At 44.6% G+C, this 10,016-nt stretch overlaps 1 protein-coding gene across 1 annotated transcript in view; it reads right to left on the bottom strand.

Annotated features, from left to right (window-relative positions):
- Nucleotides 1–3,357, bottom strand: part of TNFAIP2 (tumor necrosis factor, alpha-induced protein 2) — a gene marked incomplete at its 3' end in the record, with an annotated part of 6,774 nt that extends 3,417 nt beyond the window's left edge. Inside the window, exons 1-2 of the mRNA XM_010012813.1 lie at nucleotides 3,018–3,357; nucleotides 696–1,323 (exon numbers count right to left, since the gene is read on the bottom strand). Of these exons, the coding sequence (XP_010011115.1) occupies nucleotides 696–1,323; nucleotides 3,018–3,357 (968 nt within the window). The remainder of the gene's footprint in view (nucleotides 1–695; nucleotides 1,324–3,017) is intronic.
- Nucleotides 3,358–10,016: the final 6,659 nt, after the last annotated feature.

Genomic DNA, 10,016 nt, shown 5'->3' with positions numbered 1-10,016 from the left:
GAAGTAAAGAGTGGAGGTGGAGGTTGAACGGCTTTTGAACAGCAGAAGAAATGTTGCTGGTGTATTTACTGTTTGTCAGCTAAGAATGAGAGCCGTCAGTTCTCCATCCAGTACTATAAGCCACAACAAGGAATATTTTCAGTTTGATAGCTGACAGGGATTGTGAGGATGAAGGGCGACCCTTGGATGATGATGTCCTCTCACAGGGGTGCACCCTTTGGTTTCCTAACCAGGAAGAGAGCATAGCCAGTGGGTAACATTTAAGCAACAGGGTATTACGCCCAGGATAACTGGATCTCAGGTTGTTCTATTTATCAGTTGCCCTCTGGTCCAGAGGGCTGAAATTCCAAATTTTCCAAGAATGAGTTCAGGTCTACAGCAGAAATAGAGCTCAGGGCAACACATCTGTCCAATTTACCCAACAAGTGAAGCCCTAAATATCAGTGTGTCTGTCTGTTGCCCAGAGGCCTGAATGGTGAGGTTGGCCCTTAGTTTACAGACTAGTAGCCTTGAGTGTGCCCCTTCTGGCTGTCTTGGCCAGCTAGGGTACATCAGCACAATAGCAGTTAACACCTAGCCAGGTGCCAGGCTGCATCACAGTGATATCAATTCATTAATCAAGCAAATGTCTGGTTTTGCAGCCAGTGAACCTATGTTAATCACCAAAGATAAGCATGTGCAAAAGCCTTACTTACTTTGGATAAAAATTGTGCACCCATGAGAGGAGAAGATAAATGTCCTTGTCTTCCAGATGAGACTCAGCACTTTTCTTTGTCTGGGAGGCAAAATAATTGTGGTAGAGTTCTGCATATATGCTGAACACATTAAACTCAGGAGGATAAAGCTGTTTAATGTACTTCACAACTACTGTCAAATCCTCTTTCATTGTCTTTCCCATGTGCAGGAGATTCTGGCCAACTGCAGAGAGGTTCTCAGCTCTAGGAGTACGCCTTGTGTCCTTCATTCGAGTCTCTACTGACTCCTTTACTGTAGCCATCCAAAGCTCTTTCCATTTTCTAGGTCTAAATGGCATATTTGGGTCAGGTGGATTCTCTGCCATGTAGTTCTGATCTTCTTTCTCCTGCTCTTTCAGTGCCTCTACTGCCTGCTGCAGCAGATCTGGGTTTGTTTTCGCTAGCAGTATGGAGTCTTTCAAGATGCCGAAGACTTTGTAATTCAGAACTTCGTATATGGACTCAACATCTTGCTGGCTGGTGTTCAGTCCCTCCTCACTTTTGCTAGACAGGCTCTTCTGCAGGACAATCAGATGCTGAGTGGCTTCGCAAAGCTTCTGCTCTTCAAGGAGATCCATGATTTTTTTGACTGGTGACAAAAGAACAGTGAAGTTTTAAATTTCTGTTTTATAAAAACAATGGCTCTGGAATACTTTTTTTGAAAAATGATTATATTTCTATGATACTAGATCTTAGGCTCTTTCACCGTATAGAAAATCTTTCTGGTTATTTAAAGATCAGGTTTTTTTCTAGATTGTCTCTAACTGGAGCAATGGAAATGTGAATACCCATCACTAGTGTGTTACGTATGGACAGCTATTCATGAGCTACCTGTAACTGTTTCCAAAATTTAGATTTGTGAAGTTCTATTTATTTATTTATTATCCCCTTTCCCATTAATATGATTGTAAGTCGGAAGCATGGTTTTAGGAAAAATGCAGATGGCAAGATGTAGCTAAATGAGATGTGCTAGAGGAAATATCACACAGGTTTTCCAGAAATAGGTGGGCACAATCTGACCTGTGAAATATTTTTGTAGGACGCATTTAGCGGGCAATATAAATACAATTGAACTGTCTTAGTGGAACTACAGCTTCTCAATATGGCACAATCTGGGAAGTTATGGAGAAGTTATATCCCAAAACAAGTTTTGTTAGGTGTGTAAGGTTTTTATGGAAAACCCTGGGTGAAGAAACCTTATATTATTAACAAAACACACCTTACTTCATATTCTCCTCAGAGACTGTGGCACAAAAGCTGGGAGTGCCCTGCTGGCATCTGTTGATTACAAAAAGTTCAGACATCATCGAAACTGAGGGCTTAGTGTATTATACAGGAACAAGAAGATAACTTGAATAGTAAATGGGCTGAAATTTAATAGCACAAAGTTTAAGATACAAATTCAATAGAACAAAAGGTACTTGACAACAAATAGTATTTTTGCTGCAAGCTGGATGTGAATCAGCTTGAGATGGAGGAAGAAGAGAGATGCCTGGAGAATTAGTAACCATCATTATTGTGAGATGATGGTGAAAATGTCATATATGACCCCAGGATGTATATAGTGAGGAATGTCCAGCTGAGATAGGAAAATAGTAACATACTGTACCAGGCATCGGTGGTATCTCATCTGGAATATTTTCTGCTTTATTTCAAAAAAGACATTGGGAATGGAGCAGTGCAGCAGTAAGAAGAAAGGCAGGAAGGAGCTGTTTTCAGTAGACTTGGTTCTTTAGTTGAGCAAATTCAAGGTACAGCTCACTAAGTTTATGAACCGGTTAACAAGATACATCATCTGAGGTGGTAGGTGAGACTTGGAAGTGCCAAGGGGCACCTTCCTCTGCAGTTCTGGGTTTCTCTGAGCACATATTGTGACTCGAGGACAGGTCAGCCCCAAGAAAGACCTATGCATGCTGCTCACTGCTGTCCTTGGGGAAAGAGGAGATTGCACAGGGTGGTGGTTTCATGGAGGAACAGAGCAGAGAGGTATGTTTCGGTTTCCTGCCCACCCACAGATCTGTGTGCCACCATGAGAGGTAGAAATAAATTTTGTTTTAGACAGAAAACCCACAAACTGGTGGTTTCTCAAGGAGTATGCCCTTGGCAGCAAGGAACGAGGACTCAAGGTCTCCCTCAGCCCATGCCTCCCCACGCTCCTTGGCCAAGTCACTTGAATCTGTTGGTGCCCTTGTTTCTCAAGGGGATGATTCTCTACCTTGTGCAGTCCCTGTAGAAGTAACTATGGCCTATGAGGTGGTGCAAGGAGGATGGAGGAGCACTTACCACTGGGTGTCTTGATCTTTTTAATTTTCTTAAACGCATTCGTAAAGATTTCCTTTATTCCTTTCTTCCCCTTTTCAGGGCTGTCCCCAGCAGAGGTGCTGCTCCCATTGCTCGCGATGGAAGATGCACGTGAGGCTCTGTAGGCTCCCTCTGGCCTTTCACTCATCTTCTCCTGGTCCCTGGACCAGATCTCGTCTCCAGAACGTTCAGGACAAGCAGGGATTTGCTTAGCTACTGATGTCGAAGGGTTTTCAAGCTGCCTGTCTGCATCAATGCAACCCTCTGATCCATTGCATATTCCAATGGGACCATTTTGGAAAAAAGGTAACATTTTCATCATTTTGCTTCTAGCCTGTAAATTTCAAAAAGAACTGGTCAGATTATAAGAGTTTGCATGAAAAATACCATGACACAATGTGGCAAAGTGTATTCCCATTAACAAAATTAATCCTGGAATGAGTTGTCCATGTGTGGGCAGTGCTACACACATCTGGTATGAGCACAGCTTGGCAGGAGAGCCTCTGAGCAACGTCACCTCAGGTAACTGAGAGGACGGAAGCAGCTCTCTGGTATAACAATAACTTAAGAGAAAATCGATGAGTGATTTTCAGGATGACTCAGATGGCCTGATTTGAGACCTTGAGTTTGTCTGGATACAGGAGAGAAGGGCTCTCCCACGGGATGCAGTGGGAGTACAGACATGAGCATGAATGTTACATGTGAACGATGTGGGAGGGTGGGACAAGCATCCTGTGCCTATTCAAAGCAACCACAAAACTCCCTTTATATGCTTTATATGGCATTGGGATCAACTCCCACCTTCCTCAGGGCCTGTTTTTGCTGGTCTCTGCTCATCTGGCTGCAGCTGTTTTTGGAAACATCCATGTAGCTTATTGCACATTGAGTTCGCAAGTACAGCATGAAAATGAATTGGGCCTACCAAGCCAGGTATGCATCAGTCTTTGCTGAGCAGAAGTCCTGCTGATTTAACTGTGTCCCCATTTACGTCACTAATAAAATTCTTAGCTTTATTGAGGAGAGCTCACAGAGAAGGTGACTGAGAGTTCAGAAACACTGGGGATGTGAAAAACATGGTTGAAAGGATGGGAGCGTGGGAAGCATAGCAGTATCTCCTGGTATGAGCATTAGGAGGCTTATCACTTTAGGCTCAATAATTCCAGCTTCACTGATCTACATGCTCCCTGCATCACTAAGCAGCAGACAAAAGGTCAGGGATGCATTCAGACCCTTCAAGCCCACTCACAGTCTACATTACCTCATTTTCAAAACAGTCCCAGCATCACTATGGCATCCCAAGACAAAGCAAATTCAGCACAGCTTGTTGCAACTTCAGTGTGACTTGTTGAGTGTTTTCAAATACCCAGGAGCAATTACTGCCCTGTCTCTTTATGTTGAAATGTGGGGCGTGTGCAGAAAGAAATGCTAGTGCAATGGGGTAGAGGAGGGAGAAGGTTCTGATAGCAGGCACTCTGGACTTTTCCCAGAGCTGATAATGAAACTGATGCTAGTGACCAGGGCTGTTGCATGCATATTCAGAGCAGTCCTTGCCTTGCTGAGGGGGAGATAGGAAGGAACAAGGCACGAGGATCAGGGTGGTTTAGCCTTGTTTAAACATTATCCTGCCAGAGTCCTGCTCTACCACTAACGCTCCCACACTACAAATAATTAACGGTAGCAGTTTGTTATTGTAAAAACAGATTTTTAGAGTTTGTATTTAGAATTATTTCTGTACATGTACCATTTAATATATTTCTATAGATTTATTTGCATAATTATATTAATCTTCTAATGGTTATAATTATATAATTATTGTAAATAAATAATTAGACTCATAGTTTACAATCCTTGTTCTAACAACACTTCTTTTTAATTGACTTTCTAGGAGACCAGTGCACTTCTGTACGAAGAACTCTCAGGCAAGTTTTGGCTTACTCATACTGCGTAAGGCAGAGGAATTAAGCTTTAAATAAAGGAAGAATTTCACTTCACTTATAAGGCTACAATGTGGTGATATTCAAATATCCTTGTTAAGTTGATACTGTTGATATGTACCATGCTGATATAAACTCTGACACTTATTTCTGGGCAAAATTGTTGGAAGATTGCGTTTTTTAATTGCAATTCCTCCTGCTGGCTCCCAGCAGCTTGGAGAGCTTTGAAGCATCAAGTTAGTGGTAGCAACTGAGTGGTACATAGAGAAGTTAGAGCCTAGCATGCCTGAATGCTTTCCTTCTCTGTGGTTTGGCTGCCAGGTCATGTTCAGGATTAGTAATGCTACTGATTTTAAAACACAGTGAAGATTAAAACTCATTCAGGAAGTAGAGGAAGAGGGGGGGTGTGTGTGTGTGTGCACGACCTGACTGGCTCTCAGCTAAACGTGTGATCTGGGGCAAAGTGTGAAGCTAAACCTAAAGTGCTCCCACGGCTGAGTGCAGCAGTGCTGGCTGCCAGAGCCTTTGGGTCACTGCATCATGTCACTGCTCAGCAGAGCACTGGTGCCCCAGGGCTATGGGGGCTGGTGACGTGGGTGAGCAAAGGGGGGCCAAGGACCAGAGCTGCCCAGGGGCAGAAAGCCACGGCTGAAGCTATGCTATTTCTTCCCCTAGCACATTTACTGGAGAGGGAGGGAAGGAGAGTGGAAACACCCCCAGGTTTCATTCTGGCTTTTCTAGTCAGGATGCCCCACTAGAATCCTAAAAACAGTGGAAAAAAAGCTTCCTTCTGTTACATTTCCATTACAAAAAATATCATGGCAACAGGGATGCTCTCTAAGTATTTGGGACTTCCCTAATTTTTGTAGGGCTATTTTTCTTGTTTGTATTTCCTGTTATGATGGTGTGTTTAGATTCACTCTGCCAAATCCCTTCCTTCCTGTTTGTTCAGGCACAGACTCAGCTGAGTCCTTTCTCTCTCTCCTATTATTCCAAAGCATTTGTTGTTCCTTTTTTTTTCTCATCAAAGAAAGTACCTTTCCCTTTCTTATAGCCAAAAATGACTTCCAGAGTCTTTTGTTTTGAAGAATAATGATCAGAAAGGTGGATTTCAAAATGGGTTTGCTTCTTCTTCAGTACTAAGATGAATATCGAGTATCTTTGAAAACCACTGAAATGACATTACAAATAAAATAGTCCATAAGAGAATGATTAAGTTCATTAGAAGTTTAGTTTTTAATGGCTGACAGAACTTTGTCCAGACCAGCAGCATAGGAACTGTTGGCAATATTGGTGTGTCAGGGTGTGCTTTTTCAGCTTGAACTAATAAACACCAAAGGAATTAAGCATCTGAGTAAGGCTGTCAGTGTAATATCTGCAGTTGGTACAGTGGCCATGCTCACTCACATGTGGCCAGCTTGAACACTTGCTCAGATTTATGGGTGTGCCACTGCTGGTTTCTGTATGTTTGTATCTGCAGCAGGAAGTATCTGCAGCAGGAAATACCAGGAAACCCCAGCTCTGCCTTGAAAGGCAGCCTCTGTCACTTATGGCAAGTAGTACCAAAAACTCCACCTCCATCTCTTGTCTTTATCATTAGATGGCCAGGCACTTACTATAAGAAACGCCTTGCAGAAACTGCCTTTAACAAACTTTCTTAATAAAACCTCCCCACTTTCTATGAGAAACACCCAGCTAACAGGAGGTGGCACTGGCTATGGCTAGAGGCCACGGGCAGGAGATGCTGTGCCAGCACTGCTCCTTGTGCCCCAATCAGCACCCGCTCCTGCCTGCTGCAGCAGATGGGACATGCCAGGAACTTGGCTCTGGCTTGCATGGCCAAGGCTGCCCCTGTATACCTGTGCTCTGCTCACACATCAGAGCTTGTTAAAACATCAGCAGGCTCCTAATTGTTTTATCAGTTAACACTTTGAGAAATGCCGAATCATTTCTCTGGCACACAGCTCAAGTTCAAATCTTGTGAAATTCAGTGGTTTAAGGTAAAGACTTGACATAGATCCCAACTCACTATTATTACTAATTTGCTGTTAATCTACTGTTATCACCATCATCCTCATTATTATGTGGCAATATAGTCTATGCCAGGGCAATCTTTAGCTCAAATTATTTTTGACGTAGTATATTCAGCTTGTGGTTTCCAACCAGAAAAGCAGCACAGCATGCATAGCATCTATCCAGTGGCAATGTACCATTTGGACAGCAGTGCTGCTGACTGATGGTGTGTCTGGAGAGGGATGCAGCAAGCTCTCCACATGGTACTGACCACAGTGTGTAACCCCAGGTTGGAGCTTTTCCTGTGTGGGCTGCAAAGGTGAGAGAAATACCTGGAGCAGAGCCATGCTGCAGGACACAACCCAGACTCTAGGCACAGCGGCTTTCCTCTTCTCCTTTTCCCCCTCAAAGGAAACATCTTTCATGCCGCACACTTAGGGATGAGCTCATTCGTGAGAGGTGGCTCATACAGTGCCAGAGAGCACTCAGGGGAAGAGATTTACTAATTACCCCTATTCCGAAATGTTTTGCTGATCTTTTCCTGAGCTGCTGCCAGTGTTAATAAGCATTTGTTTGGATTCTTAGTCCTCTCCAGCCTGCTGACATACCACGTCACAAGGATTTATGTCTCGTTTAGTGGAAATCCCCCACTCCCCCACAGCCTCGCAGAAATATAGAATTATTTAGCTAAGTTTATCTCCGCATTTGCATCAGCCTTTTCTCCCCTCTCTTCCCCATGGAAGCGGAGTTACCCCTGCCCACACAAGAAAATCGCACCAGGGCAAGCCATCTTTTGAAGAAGTAAAGCAGTGCAGCCAGTCTGAGCTTAGTGTACCTTAGACTAAGCTCTGACACCTAAAAAATCTCCTAATCAAAGCAAATTGTCTACGGAGATGCCATCACCAATCTTTGCAAATTGGGAAGCCCTCCTAGGACCTGTTTATTTCCTACAAATTTTCATCAGCTGATTGGGTACTGGAAATGAGACACTGTGAAGACAGGGGCTCCCACTTGGCCCTGCCTGAGAAATTGTATTCCACAGACGAGCTAGGACACCAACAGCCCCACCTTGAAATTTTACCATGCCGCTCAAATCCAGGCTCTTGTCCACACATCCTTATGGACACCCATCACCCTGTGTGGTCCAGCACCATCCTGACGGTGGGCCAAGCGCTCCTCCTAATGGGGTCAGAAGCTGAGGGGAAACAAAACCTATGTCTCCAGTAAAGAAGTCAAGGCAGGAGAACAGCCTTCTCAGGGGACTCAATCCATGTGCCTTAGCAGTGCCGGGCTCCCCCATGGGGCTAAGCATGATGGGCAACCCAAGGGGCCTAGGACAATGGCAATGGGTACACAAGGCAGAGGATCCCAGGGCATCTCACTGGGCGTGAGATGCTTTAAATCAGAATTAAACCATGTTATCACTTTACATGATAGGGAAGAACGTTTTTTTTTAGAGCGTAGATAAAGCTACACAGTGCCTTGGTAATTTTTAAATGAGAATTTGTTTTCCTGTAACATAACTGAAAACAGTCCTGTAAACCAGTGTCTCCTGTTGTTAGTGAGTTTTCAAACAGCAAAAGAGAAGAGAAAGTTACACATATATATTGTAATTGGGGAAAAGCAGAGAAAATGCAGCTCGTTATGTTTGTTTTTCTTCTTGCTTCAAATCTGGGCAGTGTTATTTTAAACTTCTGCTGCTAAACAAGAACCCAGTTGTGGCTGTCTAGGATTTTGTTTTCATAACAAAATAAGCCAAATCCTGCATTCAGGCCTGGAGTTTGCAAAGCTCTCTGACAGAGCTAACAGTGACTGAGGAGATAAACTAACTCCCTGGAAGCCTCTGCCAGCGTCTTCAGTCTCTTTGGCTTTCCAGGCCTCTTTTTACAGAGAGGGTAACTGAAGCAAACCCAAACCTGAGTCTTGAAAAGCTTTCTGCTCCCGTTTGATTGGCTTTGTAGGAACTGGCAAGCCTCAAAGTCCATCAGTAGGGGCAAGCAATTGAATGCTTTGGAGAATGATTGTTTCTTCAGGTTTTTGGCTCTGAGCTTCGGTGTGTTAGTGAGGCACCATGGCTTCTAGATAAGCCATATGGTCCAGTCACAGAAAGTTCCTTCCTTACTTTGCAGCAGCCTCAAGAAGAAATCCTACTGTACACAAACCAAGGATCCTAATCCTGAGGTTGAACTTTTCAGCTTGTGCCTGAGGAGCTGATGCAGTGCATGTGGGGTGGCTGCCCAAGGACAGAAGGAATTCCAACAGGCTCTTTAGTGCTCTGGGAAAAGGCAGGTCCTAGAGGCAGTGGGGCTTCCCTGACTAGGCAAAAAAAAAAGTCACAACATGGCAAGTATGGCACCGCAGAAGTGTGCCAGCTCAACAGAGTGACCCTGTCAGGATGCAGGGCACAGGGTCTGCCTGGGGCCATACACCAGCTGAGCACCTAAATGTTGTTCTTCCAGTGTGATCACACTGAGTGAATATAATCCAATTATTTTCCTGTGATTTGAGAAGAAAACTACTGCCTTCTGAACAGAGATAAAGAGCAGCGGCTAGGAAGTGCTACATTGAATCCCTGTGCTTGATCTGGGTTTAGGATGCTTTGGTGATCAAGACCTATGTCGGGATTTTGGGCAAAGGGATGGGGTGAACAGGAGTCACTGCTTGCAGCCTATGTTCATGCCCTGAATCCTGGGGGATGGGCAACAGCCATCTGACCCAGCCACCACAGTGCAGACAAACATCCTAGGAGCCCCCCGGCCCGGTATGTCTCTGTAGCTGCTATCCTTCTCGCAGCAGTTTGATTTACTCTCTATTCTGGTCATTACAAAGTGGGGCTGAAATCCGTCACTTTGTCTGGGAATCCACCCCTTAGCGCCTACCCCTGACCTGTCCCCTCTGTCGGAGACAGCAGAGACTTCAGCAAGCCTTGCGACAAGCGAGCCGGGAGGGAGGCAGAGGCACGGGAGAAGCGGGACAGACCCCGGCGCTACGGGGAGGGGGAGAGCGCCGAGCTCCGCAGCACGGACAGGCGGCA

The sequence above is a fragment of the Nestor notabilis genome, unplaced genomic scaffold (assembly GCF_000696875.1).
Source record: "Nestor notabilis isolate BGI_N333 unplaced genomic scaffold, ASM69687v1 scaffold26240, whole genome shotgun sequence".
Taxonomy (NCBI): domain Eukaryota; kingdom Metazoa; phylum Chordata; class Aves; order Psittaciformes; family Psittacidae; genus Nestor; species Nestor notabilis.
The sequence above is the reverse complement of the archived record's forward strand: the minus strand, read 5'-3'. Positions and strand labels throughout refer to the sequence as shown.